This window comes from Mya arenaria, chromosome 5 (assembly GCF_026914265.1).
Source record: "Mya arenaria isolate MELC-2E11 chromosome 5, ASM2691426v1".
Classification (NCBI taxonomy): Eukaryota; Metazoa; Mollusca; class Bivalvia; order Myida; family Myidae; genus Mya; species Mya arenaria.
In genome coordinates, this window is record NC_069126.1 from 1,479,115 (window position 1) to 1,504,224 (window position 25,110).

Here is a 25,110-nt window from a genome sequence, read left to right on the forward strand (position 1 = left end):
TATAGTAGGGGCAATTACAATCTACACTGACAAGCAGAATATTCATCTGTCACCATGAGTGAGTATAGCTGGATTTAAGTTTTCTGTTCCCTCTTTTTCGATATTTTTCATCAACTTTCAATTGTTCAAAGTGCAATGAGATTTAAAAACAAAAACAATAATATAAAATTAACGATAATTTGCAATCTTTACCGATATGGTAATTTTACGTCACTTGAGCATCTATGGTCGCGTAGTCTGCATGGTTGCAGTGATTACTATACTGTAAGGGAAGTTCACTGCATGGAGCTTGTGGTGATGGAGATGCAGAAAGCAGAGTAGAGACAACGGATATGCTCTAGAATAGAGAATACAATAATATGATAGGGGCAATGTATAGGCTCTGCCGTTGAGGTATAGAGAGTAAAGTAGGTGCAATGGATATGCGCCGATTTAGTCTAACAGACTAAATATTTTTTGGAGGGCGATGTAGCTGAAAAAAATAAAACAGACTACCAAAGAAGAAACAGATAAGTTATGATATAGACGCAATTGTGACTGATAACAGTTTTAATAGAGAAATGAGAAGTTCAGCAGAGGATATGTAATAGAGAAATAGTGAGTACAGTAGATAAGCCCTTGTATACGGAGGTTTGTATGAATATATCTTAGACCTACTGGTTAAACGGTCTTAGTTAAACGGTCTTGCATATAGATTCTTTTCTAGTAATGCTTTCTCTGCCGTATTCAATATGTTTTGTGTATTTTACAGCGACAGTCATTTTGGTTACGCAACAATAAAATATAGTGTCAGAGATACAGTTCACTAGTCTAACAAAAAACGTTGCGGTGATGTTGATATTTGTAGTTGTATGTACGTCGGTAAAGTGCAATGGTTGAACTATTTCATTACCCTCTGATGTGGGAATCCTCCTCTGATGTCATTAACATCCCTTCTTTAGCACAATCTATACTCTTATAGCGGGCCTTCCTCATTGCCTCTTTATTTTGCCTGACCTTTGGGGGTTGTCCGATGTAACTATGATATTCAAACCACTTCGTTTTGCAACTCCTCATTTTGGTACCTTCCTTCCAAATCTCTGTTTTAGTCTCCGAGCTTGGCTTGCTATTTCATAAAGGGCTGTAACGTGTTTGGTTTGTTTTCAACGATATTGTTATGTAGCGATAATCGATATTTTAATACAAACCACTCAAAAAAATAGCGACACGTCAGATAGCGTAATTGGGTTAAATAGCGACCGTTCAAATAGCGATTTCTCAAAACAAATCGAGTGTACCATCAACTGGGTCTGTGAAAAACTAATTGATGTGGTGGTACTACTGGAACCGGTAGGTTTGAATGTCTGCAGGAAACGGTACGTTACCATCGATAACGGCAGTAACCTTATCATCAGGAACATTAGTGTTAGTAGCGACGGGGTGTGGTGACAGTTGGCAGTTGTGGTTGAAAGTATTCACTCTAAAATGACTACAAGTTGTCAAGCATGCACTATATACTTCCAAACCGCAGGATTCAAAAAGTTATTGGTGAAGAAATAACATTCCCTGCTGTCAACTGGGACCAATAACAAAATAATCCTTGCCCCAGCTGTCAATAAAATCAGTCTCGATTCGAAGTGTACAGCAGTAGTGCAATCGTATAAATAAAATCATAACAACAGCATCAACATTTATATATAATATTCTGATATCTTTCAATAACAGAATTCCAATGTCATAGACAGCAGTTGTCTGAGCCTCTACACAGACTAAGACTTTATATTTGCATTTACGTTTTGTTCCCGTTTCTCCGTTAAACGGGAAATCGATGACAGAGTAAGCAATGATTCTATGACTAGGAATGTGACTTCATACTCGGGAGTGTTTATTCTCCTTACGAGAACCGAGTTAGATTGAGCACATCATTATCTCACAATGTGTTCTCCGGAAATATTGTGTTTTAGGTCAGATGATATATATATCAATTATTTGAAAGTGCACTTACGTTCTTGTTTTGATTGTCTCGTTGAAATAGACCAATCATGTTTGTTAAAAGTGCATGTATGAATTCAGGAAGTTAGTATTTTATATAATTTCTGTCGTTTTGAATATTATCATTTTGGTTAGGTATTTTCATGGACTTTCATTAGTGTTTTCATTTAGGTAGCATTAGTTAGTAATGACTTATTGCTAATATAGGTCAATAGTCGATCATAAAAGTGTGAAATTATTAAGATGATCCCCCTGTACTTGATTATGCTCGGCGCTTCAACATGTAAACGCGTGTGTCGTGTTAACATGTAATGTGTCTCGTTTGGGTGGGGTGTATGGAAACGATGCTTTCTTATCTGAGGCTGGTATTGATATTAGTATTAATAAATATGTATAGAAAAGGACTGGGCTTAAGTCGCTAATATTCACGCTACAGGTGCAGATGCAGACGCATACACCTTTTCCTTAAAATAAATTTTATTTAAGTATGTATTGCGCATCGAGTCAAATCTCGACCAACCCTAAGTTAAAGCGTATCTTTCCCAGCCGTTTACGGTTCTGATTTCAAATCAAATTCAACGTGCAACATATTGGAGTTTTTGTTGTTGTTTTGTTTTTAATAAAATTCAGAGTTATAACATCCATGAGTAACAATACGTACGCTATAAATATTTATTCGATACCATCAAAACTCAATCAGTGGTTAAGTCCCTTCTGCGGACGAGCCATGATTCTGTCATGGGGATTCCTGGGTTTGACACTCTTACAAAAGGGAATGCTATTCTTCAGGAATGCGTCTCCTGCAGATATACTTTTAATTTAAGTAACTTGCTGATGCGAATGTGAGCTTAATATTACTGAAGCAATCTCCGAAGAATAACATTACGGTTAATATATCGTAGGACATGTACTGATATTAAACAATACCCAAGACTCAATATATTGTTTTAATTATGTGTGTTAGATCAGGCAAAAAGGAAAAGATAACAAAATATTAGCCTTTCGAACTGTTTTTTTTTGTTTGTTTTTAATTAATTGCTAGATAGCCACAAATTCAACAGTTCAAATAGTACCAGAATGTCGATATATATATATATATATATATATATATATATATATATATATATATATATATATATATATATATATATGTGTGTATCTAAATAATATGTTTTTCTTTTGGTTTTTTACATTCAAGTCAAATGAGTGATCCATTAAAATTAAAAAAAGCAACATTATTTTTGCATCAACGTTGATTGTGCGCCCCTTACATGAACTCTGCTTTATCCATCTGCTATTCATAATATGAACAGGTATACATTGAACACAGATTAGAAATACAATTATCCTGTAAGCAGATACCTGCTTTATCTGATTAGGAAAAGATTAATTCGCAATACAATCCCAATAATTGACATGTATAACCAATTATGAGTTTTAAAGCTATTTAATAAGTTCAGAGCCTGAAAAAAATGTTAATCAAGTAGCCGTATTAACTAATTGTTCTATTAACGTTAGTTTAAAACATATTTGTCTGAATAGATTTCAAACGATTATACAGTTTTTCAATAGAAAAAGGTCAACTGCAAATTAAAAAGTAAAAAAAAAAACGCTTGTAAATGCGCATTTTATCTTGGCATGTTATAATAGCATACCATTATGAACGACCTTGCTTTTGTTGAGCTAGTTTTCTCCACACAATCTCATATCAGTGTTAATTAACATGCATGCAGAGTGATAAACTAACGGGTTTGTTCGTTTCGCTGCCAATGTTTTATAATCATCCGTTACTTTGTCAGCCGACACATTCATCATCGCTTTGTTTCTAAACGTTACGCTTATATATTTTAAAATGTCATGTCATGTGGCTTATTATGTTTAAATTGTCAACAACATCTTAAGCAAGGCACAGCACACACTAAAAAGCGTTTAAGATGTTTGTATATGTTAACGTTATCCTTGTTTTAAAACTCAATTTATTCTTTTTTCAATCAATCATTTCTAAAGAACGAAGACAGGGGCTTCTTGTTTCGCTTTTCCAACACGCTGAAATATCATGGATCTTTACATTATGGTTTGTAGGTCCGTGGAAATATGTACATATAAACAGAATATGAAACATTACCTGAATAATCGCCTTCCTGACATTGAGCAATTTCCATGGTGACGGCTAATATCACAGTGAATGTTGCTATGGCAACGGTTTTTGTCTCCATTATGGAAATATTTGGTTATAATCCGAATTCGTTCACTTTCCAAAGGTACACGGAAAGTACAATTCACTGTTAAATCCAAAACCTTATTTCCATGCGTAATTATTCTGTTTTATTTGCGACATAACGCATCTGAATTAATGAAATAAATCGCATTTTCCCTCGTGTCTAATAGCACTACGAATTATAAGAAAGAAGCCTATTCCCCTAGTCAATTTCGTGGCATTATTCTTGTCGGAGAAGGCCGATGTTCATAAATGTTTATCTTATTATAATCCCAGGAACATAACCTTTCCGGAAATTCTGTTAAACAACCGACACAATAAACATACGGAGTTTTATGCTCTTGTTAATGACAACGCGTTCCACCTGGACCCTGGATTTGCACCGCTAGTGTTTCCGTAGATATAAGAAATATGACAGGTTCTTTCATTCAGCGCCCAGGTATTGTAGTTAATATTGTCAGCATTTGCATGATAAGTATCTCTTAGATGTATGTTCCAAGTTGTCTCCAAGCCAGATTTTTTTTTCCTCACTTTAAGTGCATAATGTATAAAGTATAATTATTATAAACTCCGATGTGATGGATAAATCCTTCAAATTTTAAACTAGCACAGTATGTCGAACAGAACTCCTATTCATGATCAGATGTACAAAAGCTTATATGCAGATTTTGACCTTCGTCCATTATACTACTTACAACCTCGTGCACGGTTCTCATATTACTAGGTAGTTCTGCAGGCGGGCAATAAACATAACGTCTTAACATACGCGCGACTTCCAATGTTCCAGTACCTAACCTCATTACATATCCAGTGATCAACGTAGGCATACTATTTGATGCGCCAGTTACTTATTATCTTTTCGTCGATAATAATAAACATATTCTCTTTTGTAGTCGGTGGTTATACATACTCGGCTGTGAAGCACATGTTTTCACTCAGGACTAATGTCATAGCTATCATGCGAAGAATGTATGTCGACGCACAGACTCATACACGTAAAGCAAGCTCTAATTCCTGGGTAACTTTACTTCCCATGGCACATTCACAGTTCTCCTAAATCTTTGTTACATCGCGATAATCCAGAAAGGTCGCCGTCGCCTCTCCTTTCACAATAAATATGTACAACTGATTAAGTCGGAAAGTTATTGAATCCGAGATGTTTTCCGATGAGAAAGACATTCAGAATGTTGTCTCTCGTCCTCAATTGTTCTGACACAACCGTTCAACTTATACAGCCCAAATTGCCAAAAAGGTACGAAACCGTTTTACACCAATCAGCCTAGAACTTCCCAGATTGTTACTGTACACATTATTATTTAAAACGATTTTTTCAGTTTGTTCGTGTACAATAGCAAGTGTGCTCTATGTTTTCATTGAGTCCATAACTACTGAAATCCATACTTTAATTATTTCAATTGTTACGGTATCTTCCTGTTTGCAATGGAAAATAATTATATTAATGCACTTAATTCATCTTCCGATCCTCTCGTCACTGCCAGTGCCAATTCGAGGCAGCTCTGCTGAAAAATAAGATAAATAGAAAAGTAGCAAATGGTCAGACTCCACGCTAGAGAACAATGCAATATTCACATCAATACTGGATATTATATTTTAAAGTGTGACAGATTCGCGCAATACTTTCATCCATGTGCGTAGTTTTACTCACTAGCTGAACTTGTTTACTTTTTGACGACTTCCAAAAATTGCTACGCAAATAGGTTACAGAAAAGTTATTTCGTTAAAGTGAAATTATTAAGTATGTAAGACTCAATGCGTATACATAAGTAATTGTTGGCCGTCATATTTAAACCAAGACCCAATGCGTATACATCAGTGCATGTTGGCCGTCATATTTAAACCAAGACCCCATGCGTATACTGTATACATCAGAAAGTGTAGGCCGTCATATTTAAACCAAGACCCCATGCGTATAATGTATACATCAGTAAGTGTAGGCCGTCATATATAAACCAAGACCCCATCTGTATACTGTATACATCAGTAAGTGTAGGCCGTCATATATAAACCAAGATCCCATCTGTATACTGTATACATCCGTAAGTGTAGGCCGTCATATATAAACCAAGACCCCATCTGTATACTGTATACATCCGTAAGTGTAGGCCGTCATATATAAACCAAGACCCCATCTATATACTGTATACATCCGTAAGTGTTGGTCGTCATATTTAAACCAAGATCCCATGCGTATACTGTATACATCAGTAAGTGTAGGCCGTCATATTTAAACCAAGACCCCATGCGTATACTGTATACATCAGTAAGTGTAGGCCGTCATATTTAAACCAAGACCCCATCGTATACTGTATACATCAGTAAGTGTTGGTCGTCATATTTAAACCAAGATCCCATGCGTATACTGTATACATCAGTAAGTGTAGGCCGTCATATTTAAACCAAGACCCCATCGTATACTGTATACATCAGTAAGTGTTGGTCGTCATATTTAAACCAAGATCCCATGCGTATACTGTATACATCAGTAAGTGTAGGCCGTCATATTTAAACCAAGACCCCATCTGTATACTGTATACATCAGTAAGTGTAGGCCGTCAAATTTAAACCAAGACCCCATCTGTATACTGTATACATCAGTAAGTGTTGGTCGTCATATTTAAACCAATACCCCATCTGTATTCTGTATACATCAGTAAGTGTAGGCCGTCATATATGAAACAAGACCCCATGCGCATACTGTTTACATCAGTAAGTGTAGGCCGTCATATATAAACCAAGACACCATGCGTATACTGTATACATCAGTAAGTGTAGGCCGTCATATTTAAACCAAGACACCATGCGTATACTGTATACATCAGTAAGTGTAGGCCGTCAAGTTTAAACCAAGACACCATGCGTATACTGTATACATCAGTAAGTGTAGGCCGTCAAATTTAAACCAAGACACCATGCGTATACTGTATACATCAGTAAGTGTAGGCCGTCATATTTAAACCAAGACACCATGCGTATACTGTATACATCAGTAAGTGTAGGCCGTCATATTTAAACCAAGACACCATGCGTATACTGTATACATCAGTAAGTGTAGGCCGTCATATATAAACCAAGACACCATGCGTATACTGTATACATCAGTAAGTGTAGGCCGTCATATATAAACCAAGACACCATGCGTATACTGTATACATCAGTAAGTGTAGGCCGTCATATTTAAACCAAGACCCCATGCGTATACTGTATACATCAGTAAGTGTAGGCCGTCAAATTTAAACCAAGACCCCATCTGTATACTGTATACATCAGTAAGTGTTGGTCGTCATATATAAACCAAGACCCCATGCGTATACTGTATACATCAGTAAGTGTAGGCCGTCATATATAAACCAAGACCCCATCTGTATACTGTATACATCAGTAAGTGTTGGTCGTCATATATAAACCAAGACCCTATCTGTATACTGTATACATCAGTAAGTGTTGGTCGTCATATTTAAACCAAGACCCCATCTGTATTCTGTATACATCAGTAAGTGTAGGCCGTCATATTTAAACCAAGACCCCATCTGTATACTGTATACATCAGTAAGTGTAGGCCGTCATATTTAAACCAAGACCCCATCTGTATACTGTATACATCAGTAAGTGTAGGCCGTCATATTTAAACCAAGACCCCATGCGTATACTGTATACATCAGTAAGTGTTGGTCGTCATATTTAAACCAAGACCCCATCTATATACTGTATACATCAGTAAGTGTAGGCCGTCATATTTAAACCAAGACCCCATGTGTATACTGTATACATCAGTAAGTGTTGGTCGTCATATATAAACCAAGACCCCATGCGTATACTGTATACATCAGAAAGTGTAGGCCGTCATATTTAAACCAAGACCCCATGCGTATACTGTATACATCAGTAAGTGTAGGCCGTCATGTTTAAACCAAGACCCCATCTGTATACTGTATACATCAGTAAGTGTAGGCCGTCATATTTAAACCAATACCCCATGCGAATACTGTATACATCAGTAAGTGTAGACCGTTATATTTAAACCAAGACCCCATCTGTATACTGTATACATCAGTAAGTGTAGGCCGTCATATTTAAACCAAGACCCCATCTGTATAATGTATACATCAGTAAGTGTAGGCCGTCATATATAAACCAAGACCCCATCTGTATACTGTATACATCTGTAAGTGTTGGTCGTCATATTTAAACCAAGACCCCATCTGTATACTGTATATATCAGTAAGTGTTGGTCGTCATATTTAAACCAAAACCCCATCTGTATACTGTATACATCAGTAAGTGTTGGTCGTCATATTTAAACCAATACCCCATGCGTATACTGTATACATCAGTAAGTGTAGGCCGTCATATATAAACCAAGACCCCATCTGTATACTGTATACATCAGTAAGTGCTGGTCGTTATATTTAAACCAAGACCCCATGCGTATACTGTATACATCAGTTAGTGTTGGTCGTCATATATAAACCAAGACCCCATCTGTATACTGTATACATCAGTAAGTGTTGGTCGTCATATTTAAACCAAGACCCCATCTGTATACTGTATACATCAGTAAGTGTTGGTCGTCATATTTAAACCAAGACCCCATGCGTTTACTGTATACATCAGTAAGTGTAGGCCGTCATATTTAAACCAAGACCCCATCTGTATACTGTATACATCAGTAAGTGCTGGTCGTTATATTTAAACCAAGACCCCATGCGTATACTGTATACATCAGTAAGTGTAGGCTGTCATATATAAACCAAGACCCTATGCGTATACTGTATACATCAGTAAGTGTAGGCCGTCATATTTAAACAAAGACCCCATGTGTATAATGTATACATCAGTAAGTGTTGTCGTCATATTTAAACCAAGACCCCATGCGTATACTGTATACATCAGTAAGTGTAGGCCGTCATATATAAACCAAGACCCCATCTGTATACTGTATACATCAGTTAGTGCTGGTCGTTATATTTAAACCAAGACCCCATGCGTATACTGTATACATCAGTAAGTGTAGGTCGTCATATATAAACCAAGACCCCATGCGTATACTGTTTACATCAGTAAGTGTTGGCCGTCATATTTAAACCAAGACCCCATGCGTATACTGTATACATCAGTAAGTGTAGGCCGTCATATATAAACCAAGACCCCATCGTATACTGTATACATCAGTAAGTGTTGGTCGTCATATTTAAACCAAGACCCCATGCGTATACTGTATACATCAGTAAGTGTAGGCCGTCATATATAAACCAAGACCCCATGCGTATACTGTATACATCAGTGCATGTTGGCCGTCATATTTAAACCAAGACCCCATGCGTATACTGTATACATCAGTAAGTGTAGGCCGTCATATATAAACCAAGACCCCATCTGTATACTGTATACATCAGTAAGTGTTGGTCGTTATATTAAAACAAAGACACCATGCGTATACATAAGTATATATTTATGACGTCATATTTAAACCAAAAAAAATCTGTACACGCATTCTCTCCAATTCGAATTCTACGGCTTGGAGGTGACCTGTCTGTTTTTCGTTTTTATCGTGGCCACGACTTAAACAAAATTACAAAAGGCCACAACTTACTATCTCGTTCCCATGTATTTTAGTTTGTGGCCACGACTTTAACGATTACGTTCGTCGTGGCCACGACTTGCTACCTCGTTCCCATGACTACGTATATAGTGGTCTTGACTTACTATCTAGTTCCAATGATTTAGTATGTCCTGACAACTACTCATTACCTCCATCCCATGATTTATCTGTTGGTCACGATATAGTTTTGTCGACTTATTACCAAGATACAAGTAAGTCCTGGAACGAGTTATTACATCGTGGCGAAGTCCAATGACTAAAGCTGTAGTGGCCGCAACTAACTATCTCGTTCACACGATGAAGTTCGTCCTGGCCACTAGTAACTACCTCGTTCCTATGTCTTAGTCATCATGACCACAACTAACTATCTCGTTCACACGATGAAGTTCGTCCTGGCCACTAGTTACTATCTCGTTCACACGATGAAGTTCGTCCTGGCCACTAGTTACTACCTCGTTCACACGATGAAGTTCGTCCTGGCCACTAGTTACTACCTCGTTCACACGATGAAGTTCGTACTGGCCACTATTTACACCTCGTTCACACGATGAAGTTCGTCCTGGCCACTAGTTACTACCTCGTTCACACGATGAAGTTCGTACTGGCCACTAGTTACTACCTCGTTCACACGATGAAGTTCGTACTGGCCACTAGTTACTACCTCGTTCACACGATGAAGTTCGTCCTGGCCACTAGTTACTACCTCGTTCACACGATGAAGTTCGTCCTGGCCACTAGTTACTACCTCGTTCACACGATGAAGTTCGTACTGGCCACTAGTTACACCTCGTTCACACGATGAAGTTCGTCCTGGCCACTAGTTACTACCTCGTTCACACGATGAAGTTCGTACTGGCCACTAGTTACTACCTCGTTCCTATGTCTTAGTCATCATGACCACAACTAACTATCTCGTTCACACGATGAAGTTCGTCCTGGCCACTAGTTACTACCTCGTTCCTATGTCTTAGTCATCATGACCACAACTAACTATCTCGTTCACACGATGAAGTTCGTCCTGGCCACTAGTTACTATCTCGTTCACACGATGAAGTTCGTACTGGCCACTAGTTACCACCTCGTTCACACGATGAAGTTCGTACTGGCCACTAGTTACTACCTCGTTCACACGATGAAGTTCGTACTGGCCACTAGTTACCACCTCGTTCACACGATGAAGTTCGTACTGGCCACTAGTTACTACCTCGTTCACACGATGAAGTTCGTCCTGGCCACTAGTTACTACCTCGTTCACACGATGAAGTTCGTACTGGCCACTAGTTACTATCTCGTTCACACGATGAAGTTCGTCCTGGCCACTAGTTACTACCTCGTTCACACGATGAAGTTCGTACTGGCCACTAGTTACTACCTCGTTCACACGATGAAGTTCGTCCTGGCCACTAGTTACTACCTCGTTCACACGATGAAGTTCGTACTGGCCACTAGTTACTACCTCGTTCACACGATGAAGTTCGTCCTGGCCACTAGTTACACGATGAAGTTCGTACTGGCCACTAGTTACTACCTCGTTCACACGATGAAGTTCGTCCTGGCCACTAGTTACACCTCGTTCACACGATGAAGTTCGTCCTGGCCACTAGTTACTACCTCGTTCACACGATGAAGTTCGTCCTGGCCACTAGTTACTACCTCGTTCACACGATGAAGTTCGTCCTGGCCACTAGTTACTACCTCGTTCACACGATGAAGTTCGTACTGGCCACTAGTTACTACCTCGTTCACACGATGAAGTTCGTACTGGCCACTAGTTACTACCTCGTTCACACGATGAAGTTCGTACTGGCCACTAGTTACTACCTCGTTCACACGATGAAGTTCGTCCTGGCCACTAGTTACTACCTCGTTCACACGATGAAGTTCGTCCTGGCCACTAGTTACTACCTCGTTCACACGATGAAGTTCGTACTGGCCACTAGTTACTACCTCGTTCCTATGTCTTAGTCATCATGACCACAACTAACTATCTCGTTCACACGATGAAGTTCGTCCTGGCCACTAGTTACTACCTCGTTCCTATGTCTTAGTCATCATGACCACAACTAACTATCTCGTTCACACGATGAAGTTCGTCCTGGCCACTAGTTACTATCTCGTTCACACGATGAAGTTCGTACTGGCCACTAGTTACCACCTCGTTCACACGATGAAGTTCGTACTGGCCACTAGTTACTACCTCGTTCACACGATGAAGTTCGTACTGGCCACTAGTTACCACCTCGTTCACACGATGAAGTTCGTACTGGCCACTAGTTACTACCTCGTTCACACGATGAAGTTCGTCCTGGCCACTAGTTACTACCTCGTTCACACGATGAAGTTCGTACTGGCCACTAGTTACTATCTCGTTCACACGATGAAGTTCGTCCTGGCCACTAGTTACTACCTCGTTCACACGATGAAGTTCGTACTGGCCACTAGTTACTACCTCGTTCACACGATGAAGTTCGTCCTGGCCACTAGTTACTACCTCGTTCACACGATGAAGTTCGTACTGGCCACTAGTTACTACCTCGTTCACACGATGAAGTTCGTCCTGGCCACTAGTTACACGATGAAGTTCGTACTGGCCACTAGTTACTACCTCGTTCACACGATGAAGTTCGTCCTGGCCACTAGTTACACCTCGTTCACACGATGAAGTTCGTCCTGGCCACTAGTTACTACCTCGTTCACACGATGAAGTTCGTCCTGGCCACTAGTTACTACCTCGTTCACACGATGAAGTTCGTCCTGGCCACTAGTTACTACCTCGTTCACACGATGAAGTTCGTACTGGCCACTAGTTACTACCTCGTTCACACGATGAAGTTCGTACTGGCCACTAGTTACTACCTCGTTCACACGATGAAGTTCGTACTGGCCACTAGTTACTACCTCGTTCACACGATGAAGTTCGTCCTGGCCACTAGTTACTACCTCGTTCACACGATGAAGTTCGTCCTGGCCACTAGTTACTACCTCGTTCACACGATGAAGTTCGTCCTGGCCACTAGTTACACCTCGTTCACACGATGAAGTTCGTACTGGCCACTAGTTACTACCTCGTTCACACGATGAAGTTCGTACTGGCCACTAGTTACTACCTCGTTCACACGATGAAGTTCGTACTGGCCACTAGTTACTACCTCGTTCACACGATGAAGTTCGTACTGGCCACTAGTTACTACCTCGTTCACACGATGAAGTTCGTCCTGGCCACTAGTTACTACCTCGTTCACACGATGAAGTTCGTACTGGCCACTAGGTACTACCTCGTTCCTATGTCTTAGTCATCATGACCATGACTAACTATCTCTTTTTCACGATTAATTACGTCGTGGCCACGACTTACTACCTCGTTCCCATAACTCAGTTTTCTGGTGGCTAAGACTTTCTTTCCTTATATGTACGTAGTGGCCACGACTTACTATCTAGTTTCCACAATTGAGTGCGTCGTGGCAACGACCTCCTACCTCATTAACATGGCTTAGTATGTGCTGGCCACGACTTACTTCCTCGCTCCCATGGCTTAATTATCTAGTGGACACCACTAAGTTTTGGTCGTGACCACGATTAAGTTACTCGTTCGCACGACTCGTTACCGAGATAAAACTAAGAAGTGGAGGGAGTGATTACATCGTGGCCACGACATACTTAAGCCGTTGCCATGATATAACCAAGTCGTGCGAACGAAATAGTTAATCGTAGCCACAACATACATAATAATTATATTCGTGGGAACGACATAGAAAGTCTTGGCTATTGTAGTATATCCGTTAAGATCATGTTGGAAGAAGTTAAATTCTGAGCTAAAATGGACGCCCATTTTTATAATTCAATAAATTTCGGATGGTTGCGCCATAGAAGTCAGTACGTGTTTTTCTACCGAAGATGAAAACGTTTGAATATGATAACAATGGTGTTATTATATCTAACCAAAAAGCAAATGGGTTTGACGTAAATTCTTACAATATAAAAGACGCGTTCTTCCCATGAATTTATATTTATGAATCTGTCTTCTAAAGCACACTCTACAATGTGGACTTAAGTTATGATATATCAATAACGTATATCATTAATCGTAATATTCGTAGATTAAACGAAGTAGAATAGTTGTCAGTTTTATTAACACAATGTGAAATACGATATATGATAGCCAAACTACGTTTTTGTATTATTATTTATATAGATTTATAAATAAGACAAATCAATATTCAGCAATACTTTATATGCTTGAACGGAATGCGCCCAATCGTCTCAGGAAACTACGTCTCTTAAAATCAGTGTTAAGAGGGCGAGGTTATATAATAGTATCGCCATATTTTGTTCTATGGCGCACAAACAAGCTTAATTATTCACATGATTATTATGTCTACGCACGCAAACCTTGATATCTATCGCTGAAATCAAGCACAATTCATTCGCCAAACAATTGCATGTCTTCACAAAATAAAATCACATGCAAGATGATAATATTGGGGTATTGATATTTCTGATTAAAACACTGGTTCAATGTATCCAATTTGCAAGTTTGTGTTCGGTTCATTATCATGTTAATGCAATCATTACAAAATGTCAAACCGTGGCAAATGGAAGATATCTGGTCCTTTTGAAGTTTCACCTGTTAAAACTAAGATAGTTTTGTTTCGTAACTTCAGTAGTTGACCTGTCTTTTGAGCTATCACCTATGAGACAGATAAATCATAAATATGCTCATTATAAATCCTCCCACAATCTTACTTAACAGAGTTTCAAAAGAATTTAATTAGAATTTGTTATACATAAAATAAATAAGTCAAAGGCTCGTCTGTGCTTCTTTGACCGAATTAGTGCTTGAATGTCAAGGTCGTCCATGTACTTATATGGCCACGATTTATGCGGTAAATGGTTATGCCATTGGTAGCCAAAGTCTTAGTGTGACTAGATAGAATCGACATCATGGTTATAATGACATGCGTTTTAAACAAACAGTTTAGTTCGAAGTTGAGAAAAGACATGCGTGCGCATATAAGCAAACGGCAGAGTTATGGTCCCGGTTTTAAATTGTTGATGTCTGAATCAGATTACCTATGAGATGTTTACTTTTTGCATGTTATTCCATCTTTTCTCTATGAACTGTTTTTAAGATAACTGTTAAGAAAAAAATGCATTTTATTACATGCTCTCCGTTGATTTGTAATAGATGCTATTAGTGAAAATAAATCACTGCTCACTGTTTCAAACAGGTAAATGACAATTTAATAGTCATCTATGTTTCAAATTTTAGCCCACTCTCACTTCTAAATCAAACGTCAGCGCGCACAGGGCTGGGACACAATTTCATAAACGTCAATTCCGACGTTACATAACATTGAAGATAAAAATATTTAGTCAAAAGATCGTAAAATAATCAACGCTATCCATCGAAGTACATTTACTAAACACTTTTTAAGTACAAGTATACTAATGCAATAATTCTAAACACAATTATAGCATATATCCAAGTACATGTTCTTCATCATCAAAATACAACACAAACTGATAAACATAACAAAACAATGGAGATACCTGATGATTTCTTAAAATCCTTTCCCTGACATTGACCTTACTTGCAGCTTACAGTGGTGTACAAAATCGCTTGTGTCTTGATCGGAAAATAGTTTCAGCGAGAAACTATTCTATATTTGGAAACCAATCATTGAGCATTCGTTTCCAAGATAGTTTGCTCCTTTGAATGCCTAGTTTTGGAATATATATTCTAAGGGAAAGGTTGGTGTCGCTGCCATGCAACGTTCCTGTATCGGATTTTGTCTTACACTATAACGCATGTTAACCAGAAGAAAGTTTAACAAGCTAATTCGTTGAACTGACATCCCCCGCAAGATTAGGCAAAGAAGATGACATGGAAAGCATGTGTTGGTGAAATATTCCACTCGAAACATGCAATACGGCTGCAGAATGATGAACTCTTATACACATTGGATATTAAATATGATTTTTTTTGCAACTTGAACAAAGTATATCGTATATAATGCAGCATTTAGATATGACATAGTAACCATAGTTTTAAACTAGTAAAATATTCCATGAAGGACCAGGTTGGACCACAAATGTTGCAAGAGTGTAGGCTCTGGAGTTTTGGTTGCAACTGGTTTTAATTAAAAGAATATAATATATAGTGTAGCATTTAGATTTGACCTTGTAAACTTCATTTTGACCCATATTAACAAAAAATATTTCATCAAGGCCAGATTTGACCAGAAATATTGCAAAAATATAGCCTCAAGAGGTTTTCTATTTTTTTACCTAGTGACCTAGTCTTTTTTACCTCTTGTGACATAGTTTGAACTACATGTAAGCCAAGATTTCATCGAGGAAAAATCTAATAAATGTCATAAATAATGGAGTGAACAAATTGCCTCTGATTTTTCACAAGTTTTCTTTATGAGTTGACCTTATGACCTAGTTTTTGACCCCGTGGACCCACTTTTATTCCCAAATAGCATAAAGGCGCACATTCTGATCACTATTTGAACAAAGTTTAACCAATTCATTCCAATATTTGTTTTGAACCTGATTTTTGAAAAGTTTGGCCTAGTGACCTAGTTTCTGGCCTTATGCGACCAAGTTTCAAACTAGTCATTGATTTATCAAAGAAAACATTCTGAATAAGTTTAAAAAATATAGAGCAGACAAATTGCCTGTAGTATGTAACTAGATTGTTATCAAAGATTTGACATAGTAACCTTGTTTATAACACAAGATGACCTTGTTTCAAATTAATCCTAGAGTTGATCAAGAAAAACAGTTTGATAAAGTTTCATGAATATTTGACCAAATGTAAGGTCTCTAGTGTGTTCCAAACATAAATAAACCCCTTGATGGTTTTTCTAAGGTTGACCTACTTACCTAGTTTTTGACACCGCATGACCAAGTTTCAATTTAATACAATAGTTGATCAAGGAAAATGTTCTGATTAAGTTAAACCAAACATAATTTCTCTAGTGTATTCCAAAGGTTTTCGTAAAATATGACCTGTTGATCTAGTTTTTGACACAATGTGACCCACATTTATAAGCGGTCAAGATTTTGTCAAGAGGTACATTCTGACAAAGTTTGATTATCATCTGACCAATCGATATGGTTCAAGACAGAAAAAAATTGACGGACGGACAACGCCAATACGTTGAGGATAAACTTTTGTAAATGTTACATTGTACGCTGGTACGGGTCCGGTCGCTTTCCGTGTATAGGTGTCAGCAGAGAAGTGCATTTTTACATTATGTGTTTAATTAATTAAAGATGTTCTTTAAATCTCATCGGAAAACATCTTGGTCAATTTCAAAACCTAGCATAAAAAATCCATTAAGGATGATACTTAAGTGAACGGTAACCTACGCAACTAAAAGCATTCAGTTATATAATACCTACTTCGACTTCGATACAAAACGTCAGTAAAAGGCACGGCGAGTATGCCCTTCTCGTGACATTATCTCGGACTAAAACCATCCACGAGGTGTCATCCGGTCACATCCCTGGCCAATGATCATTAGCACTGGTTCCTCAGAAGAGCATTCCAAAGGCTAATTGATTTTACATTGTAAGCGATCGATCGTAGAGAAAATACCCTCTGTCAAAAAGAAGACATCAGAATACTGGCGAAATGACATTTTGGCATCCCTACAAAATCTCCCGCTGTACATATTTACAGGTATAATAACTGTGCTGTTGGCAACTAACAACATCTTTATTGCATGGAATTAGGTTAATAATAATACAAAAAGAACTCCAGGAACAAGCTCAGTTGTCGTACAATTTATGATGAATAATACTACATTACCGTTAAAATGTTGTTGTAATATGCTCTTCACGTAAGCATTTATAAAACATTAGTACGTTTAATATAAAACTAATGTTATTTCTCAATACTGATTAGGTAATTAAATTCTTTCATTGTTTTTGGCAATTATAAATATTTGATAAATGAAATGTCCGATTGGTCTATTGACAAGTAATGGCTAGAAAAAACGTCTTTATGTCTTTAATTTGTAATTTCATTATGAATTAAAGCTGCACTCTCACAGATAGAACGTTTTGACAACTTTTTTTTCTTTGAACCAGCCAGTTTTTGCAAGAAAACCAGTCATATAAGACTGCTGACAAAAATTAGATCGCAGATTTTCATATTCAAGTTGATGTTTTATGCATTTTTCTTAAACCGTTAGTAACGGTTTAAGCCCTTTAACATAAATTATCTAACGGAAATATGAATATCTGTGATCTGATATTTTTCTCAGCAATATTTTTATCATTGGTTTGCAGATATTAACGCAAAAATTTTCTTTCCAAGACAAAAAATAAAAAAGTTGTAAAAACGGTATAACTGTGAGAGTGCAGCTTTAAACAGACATAAACAATGAATATTTACATTTACTAGTGATCAGTGTGTGTATACCACGTGATAAATTACGTCATATATGCTTCGTCGGAAAGCAACATTTTGCTTAAAATGAAGACTTAAATCAAAAATAACTTTTTTTTTACAACACCATTTTAAATGAAACAAAAGGCAGTCTATGCCGCTTGAAGAGTCCCGCATTTGATTTATTACCGAAATTTGATAAAGTCATTAGTTTCATCAAACACTTCGACAAACCTGTTTCCAAAATAATGTTTTGACAGTGCTCCGTCAGACGGCCGTATTGTGAAAAGGTTTGTCGAAGTGTTTAAAGAAACTAAACTCTCAATTAAACTCTGGTAAAAGATCGCGCGCAGGGCTCTGTAAGCGGCGTAGACTGCGCTTTATTTCATACAAAATGGTGAAGAAATAGTGAAGTCATCTTTGTTCAAAATATTGCCTTCTGACGTAGCATTTATGACGCAATTTATCACGTGGTATACACACACTGGTGTTGTTGTACATATAGCCTTACCTCAACTCAACACTCGTTTTATTACTAATTCAGGTTACATAAATATGCAATAACATGAAGTTGATATACATAAAACAAATGGTAATTATTGGTTATCGGCCACAGTGATCTTGAACATAATGCAGAGATCATAAGTGTTATGAATTAAACAATTACAATCTATACACGAACTTATCTATACATGAATGTTTATTAAGTTTTTTATAAGCTAAGCATGGACTCCGTGATTGTATACTGTTTTCCAAAAGAGCAGTATCACATGGCATCCGCTTTGCTTTACCCCTATCTTTTATAAACCTAGTTCAATATATTCATAGTTAATTAGCTTTTTTGCTGATCGCGAATTATAACTTGGCACCACGCGTAGATAGTATTCACACAATCTGGCTACAGAGACGTTTGTAAAAGCGTATCATTAGGGAACAGCTTTTGATCCAAGACATTTTACAAATTAGTGTGTTTATTTAGCTTGTAATCGATAAGTGGAAATCAATGTTAAACTATGACATTGTAAATAGGAATATTAAAGATGATCTTGATTTAAGTCATATTTATATCATGTCGAGCATTTTCAAACAGCTCAAGTAACCTGAGGATCGCAGCTGGCGTAGTTTGGTTTAAGTGGCACAAAATCAATACATAAACATGTATAACAAACATAGATGTTGAGTGATAAACCTTTAACTACTTGCTAATGCACCAGTCAACTGTAACCACGTCCCCTCCAGGTCCGGGGGTATACCGGGGATAGCCGGGGAAATGGGCCGTGTTTTTACCTTCCCGGTGGCCCGCAGTGCCGGGTGAATGCGGTGGTTTTGTCCTCGCGCCAAAAATAGCGAGGAATAGGCCTTAACTAGGGTCCCTTGGGTGCGGAGGCATTTGGCGGGGATTTTACCATCAGCTCGCCCCCGCAGGGCGGAGATTTTACCCGGGCTCGACTGGACCGAAAGTCAAAGTCCCCACTATTACCCGGACCTGTGGGAGTTGACTGGTGCATAAGTAATGCATTTAATTATATAATAATCATTAATTACTGATAACAAGATTGTATCCGTGTATTTAGTATTTGAATACGCAACAATATTAAATGATTGGTGAGTGCTTAAAGATTTACTGCGATCTACTTTCGTCATAAGGTAAAAATACAGTGTTATCTGCACCTTTCTTTCAAATAAAACACGGAATCCTTCATAAAAAACATTGATTTTGAAATTTATTTATCCTGTTTTGGTATATTATAATTAGTTGAGGTAAATATATTTGGGAGTAAAAGCTCATCTTTAACCTTTAAAACTAAATAGTAACCTTCCAGCTGTCTAAAGGTCAATAACAAACATGATATGGGATCGCTCATGATTCACACTTTCCATTATTACATAATCAATTTGAAGTAACTTTATCTCATTAAAATACAAAAAGTGTTTGGTATGAAGAAGTGCCATTGTAGTTGAACTTAAGCATGTAATACCCCGAGTATTTGAGTATACTTCCATTTCTTTTGGTGCAGCAGCCAAATGTTTAACCCTGATTAATTCTTTGGTTTGTTAAACGTTAGCTGAAATGTTTATTAATTGGTCAACATGTATCCAATAACGACAATTAACTAATCAAATCACTTAAAATGTGCAAAGTTTACAACGGGCCGAGATATATCGTTTCGTATTTTTATTTTTTTACCCAATAGCTTTAATTGAATTTCAACGAAGAACGTATTTGTAATTTTTATGGTTTTATTAACAAAATTGTATAAAATATAAACAGCAATGTGGAGCAATCAATAAATAGCAAATATCATTAAATTGGTAAATCTCAAATACAATACTGACTTAGCCATCCATTTGGTCAAGATTCAGCGGGAATGCATGAACAAGCACCGACAATTATTACAATAAAATACTGAACACAATGTCACTCTCCCTCCATATGACGTAATTATGCAGTCATAAACGCTCTGATACACGCACGAAACATTAATACTCGGCATAACTCGAGAACTACTTGTCCCTGAACCGTGGGAGTTACTTTACCCTTCATCTATTGCACATTACACAGTTTTGATTAGTTGCCTATTCTAATGATATATGGTTAGGTTCTACAAACCGACACAAAACTGTTCAAGAAACTTTGGTTTGCTGAGTTTAAGATCTTCATATGAGTTTACCCTGATGATGTGCCTGTCTGTCGGATGGCTGACAAGTGATTCCAGTTCACTGTCCACCACACTATCACCAATTGCGACGACGAAGAGTTCAACATCTTGGTGTTTCGACCTCTTTGCCTCTTTGATAACTGCTTCAGGGTCAAACAATGCGTCGTCTACGAAAATGACTGCCATATGTCTGGCACTGTCTCTACCGCCGTTCTCTTCCGTGTACGAGTGTATACGTAGTCGCTTAACCATATGTCCCATGGATGATACCGGTGTGTTCTTGAACGCCTTGGCGAGTTCCTCGCCTTCTGTGTACTCGCCAAGTTCAACGTTTCCAGTGCCGCAATGACTTGTCTGCATTCCCACCCGAATGTTGCCGTTCTCGGTATTGAAATCGTTTGTTAGATCAGCGATGAACTCTGTTATTTCCAAAGTGTTGGTCACTCCCAGTTCCTTTGGTTCCATCAGAAACATGACGTCAGCTGATCTTTCGGCGCCGCATGCAGGTCCTCGATTTACCTCGGCATATTCACCGTCATTCAATTCAACTGGAGGAAAGAAATTAAACGTCAGTTAAATGGTTCACTTTCACAACGTTCTCATGATAACTAATACGTGGCAACGTTATATATGTAAATTAATGGACAAAGTGTGTCAATATTAAAAGAAATATCCATGTGAAAAAAGGTGGAATTAGACTATCATAAGATGTCCATTATTATACAAGTATTTGACAAGAACTTCACATGTTTTTTATATTTAATTTATTAAAATATTGATATTTAGTTCGTATTCATTGTAGCGTCCCTTTTCAAGCGATGACAGATGAGACATGCTATTATTTCACATTGTTTTAAGATGTTATCAGTAGTTACCTTTACACGCGGTTACGGCAAGCGCCTCTTTAATGGTATCGAGCAGCCCGTAGTTTCCGACGTGGAAGAGGTACTCGTCGCTCGGCTCGCTGGCGATGGCCCGCAGCTCCTGATCATCCGTCTTCTCGCCAATACCTACAGCAAACACCACGGCATCCTCCTGGAAAATAAAGAGAAGTAAAGTCGTGAGTATTTTCAGAATATTTCGTTATGTTTTAACCACTTTTAAACGTGTCGATATAAAAGATGAATATTGTAAGTAGTCTTTTGTTGGGCAATAATGTTGCATAACACAAATAAAAATCAACCACTTAAGCCGTTTGCTTAGTTCACTATAAAGAATTCTTCTATTTGTATTCTTTATTTCTCTTCTAATTATCAAACATTACAAAGTTAAAATTTAAAAAAGCGCTCATTGTAATTTGTTTATAATTTCTCACCTTAAGTTTCATTGCAGCGACCTTTGTTTTATGTGCATTGTACGATTCGCCATCTGTCAACACGATCACTATCTTGACCACTCCGGCACGTACGATGTCCTTGTCAAGAGCCCGGGTCCTCACCCCGTCCAGGGCATCATATGTGTACGTTCCACCGAGGTACTGGGGAATGGCCTTTATCGCCGTTTTGATATCCTCAGCGTTGTCGTAAGAGTCAAGTCCGAAGTTTGGCCGATATTTGTATGCAAAGGATCCGACACCGATGCGGGTCTTGTCAGGTCCGATCTCGAAGTGGTCAACCATGTCACTGACAAAGTTGATCTGCTTTGCAAAGTCAATGTACCAAATACTGGATGAGGAATCCATTAAGAAGATTATCTCAGCCGGTTTATTTTGGCATACTGAAATAAGAACATGATTTTATTTGATATGAACCTTAATGATGTTACATTGCTCTGGATGTTTTAAAACTCTATATTTACTCTTTATAATGTTATTCAAGTGTATATTCATGCAATACAATATCATTGAATAAAATACGGGTTTGAATGTCAGACACGCGCGCGCGTGTGAGTGTGTGTGTGTTTCGTCAAGTACATTAAATTTTGTAGTTAGATCAATATCATCAAATTTTATTAAAGGAATAAATGAATTGAATTTAAAATGTTATTCATATTCACCTTTTTTAGCCACGTCATCCACGTTTCTTGGTGCCGAGTTCACAAACTGTACAAGCTGGAAAATAAATGATAAAACATAAATATATTTATACTCTTTTAGTATATTGAAAAACTCGTTAATATTTGTTAAAAATAAATAAAGCCGTATTAAAAATGTAATCAAAGTGTTAAACAAAGAAGTTATTCCTACCACTAAGCATATAATAGCTCCAGTCAAAGGCATTCGCAGCATGTTTGTTTTTTCTCTTCTACGTTTCAATAGTTGATTTTCTCTTTATCTCTTCTCTCGAGTTCTCTGCTCACAGTGTCGAGTGTTATGAATGAATGGAGGTGCATCTGCTGTTTATATACTATTCACAAAACATTTCTCAATGGGAGCGTGTGAAAATGTAATACCGAAATTATGCGAACTATTTGCCGAACGTTCCCGAACCACGACGGAAACTCCCTTATAAGGAAAGACGAGTACTTCGCTCGTAAAATTTATAATCGTTGTCTAGTGGTAGGAGGGGTAAAGAATGCAAGAAGCGATGCATTGGTTTCCGGCTCTTGACACCATGACCCACCGTCTCTGACAACAGTTGTTAAAATAATATCATAATTCATTTTCTCAAGTGGTAAACACCACAAATATCTTCCCTCTTAAAATCGAGCACGTAGATAAGTTTAAAACAATTGTCGTTCTGTCATTTGACGTAGACGCGAGACAACATTAATTTCGAAAGTTTTAATTTCAAGAACTGTGGTTAGGTTGAGTTGTTGAATCAAAGCAATCCAAACAGTTCAGTAGGCCACAGGATGATACGGTCCTCGGTAGTTGGGCACATATTGATGATTACGCGTCTAAAAATGTAAATTCGCAGTTTGTTGTGGTAAGCGGAGTATGGGTCACAGGAAATAGGGTCTTACTTGAGAATAAGCGGGGGATAACGCATTAACACCTTTTTGGTCCTGGGACCCGATATTCAATAATCAACTTAGATTGAACTTAAATTTAAGATTAGAAGATTAGTGTTTTGATTCGCCTGTATGTTTAGCTGACCAATAGGCTGACTGAATCACTGTGGCATGTCTTTGGAAAACGGTAAGACCAATAACGAATACAACTCACCTAGGGTGACGTCAATATGTGTCCAAGGTTACATATCCATGAGAACGACCAGGGGTGGATCCAACAATTGACGTTAGAGGGGGCGTAACTTAGGGACGCACCCTTTTGATATACGCCCCTAAATCAGAACCGAAAGAATATGGCATAAACTATTTGCATTAGGATTTGAGTATACTCCCTCATGAAAAAAAATACAATTTGTAGTCGGAAATGGTGCATTTTAGCTTATTTTGTTTCTTTTGTTCTCCCATATTAAAATAAAAAGGTAAGCTTGGTCGCTTGTGAGGACGTCAATATGTGTCCAATTTCACATAAACATTAACTTTCTTCGAGTACTCTGAATTCGGTCAATGACAGTGCAAGGAGATACCTTCGGCTACTATAGTAACACATTTGAATTAATTATTAGCTGTTTTTATTCAGACAATGAACACCTGACCAGTCAATATGGAAAGCCTTATATGGAGACGCACTTCTACCGCGATTATAAATTTGTAAACAAGTTCAGTGGTGGAAGTGATGTAACCAAACCAGACAGTTTGACGGTACAGATAAATTATTTAACCAAAATTCACATAATTAAGCCCTACTGCGCCATCGAAAGCAATAAAGATATGTATATATTAACATCATCATGCTTCATGTGGCGAGAATGCATTCATCATTCAATGGCTTACCTTGAGGCAGCCAACTTAAACCTAATTTTAGACCTATTGACGATATTAACTCACTCTGTTAATTTTTGACTATGCGAATAATGAAATAGTTGTGGGCGTATTTTGTTTTTTTGAGTTAGTCATTGTATATTTTCAGGTCTTTGTTGATGTTAAACATCTGACAGGTAATAGAAATGAATTAGTTTCTCGATTAACATAACGATATGCGGTAAAAGAGTTGATGACATATCGCAATGCCTTACATTCTTTGTGGTTGTTATCATTTATACAAAGCTATCTAAACTGTGATTCAGAGTTGAATTTATTTCTGACTTGTTCTTATACAATGTGGTATTTGAATCTCTGTGAAGGATGTTTAGCACCGGTCTGCTAGTTACTGGCATTGCTCTTCTATTTGCAACAGTAGACTTATCGTGGTTAGCAACACAAATAAAACAGGATAATTCACAGGACA

At 37.7% G+C, this 25,110-nt stretch overlaps 2 protein-coding genes across 4 annotated transcripts in view; both read right to left on the reverse strand.

Annotated features, from left to right (window-relative positions):
* The window catches only part of LOC128234723 (protein quiver-like), a 33,682-nt gene extending 27,977 nt beyond the window's left edge, over window positions 1–5,705 (reverse strand). Inside the window, exon 1 of one of the 3 annotated variants that reach the window (XM_052949155.1) lies at window positions 4,097–5,705. In XM_052949155.1, coding sequence (XP_052805115.1) covers window positions 4,097–4,187 — 91 coding nt within the window. In that variant the 5' untranslated portion in view covers window positions 4,188–5,705. The remainder of the gene's footprint in view (window positions 1–4,096) is intronic. The other 2 variants (XM_052949154.1, XM_052949156.1) reach the window with 2 other exon arrangements.
* A 14,708-nt stretch (window positions 5,706–20,413) lies between these two features.
* On the reverse strand, window positions 20,414–23,185 carry LOC128234825 (cartilage matrix protein-like). The gene is made up of 5 exons (XM_052949356.1): window positions 23,059–23,185; window positions 22,869–22,923; window positions 22,189–22,589; window positions 21,749–21,908; window positions 20,414–21,421 (listed from the first exon to the last, which is right to left on the reverse strand). Exons 1-5 carry the CDS (start codon window positions 23,098–23,100, stop codon window positions 20,817–20,819), a joined length of 1,263 nt encoding a protein of 420 aa, XP_052805316.1. The 5' UTR covers window positions 23,101–23,185; the 3' UTR covers window positions 20,414–20,816.
* Between the last annotated feature and the right edge of the window lie 1,925 nt (window positions 23,186–25,110).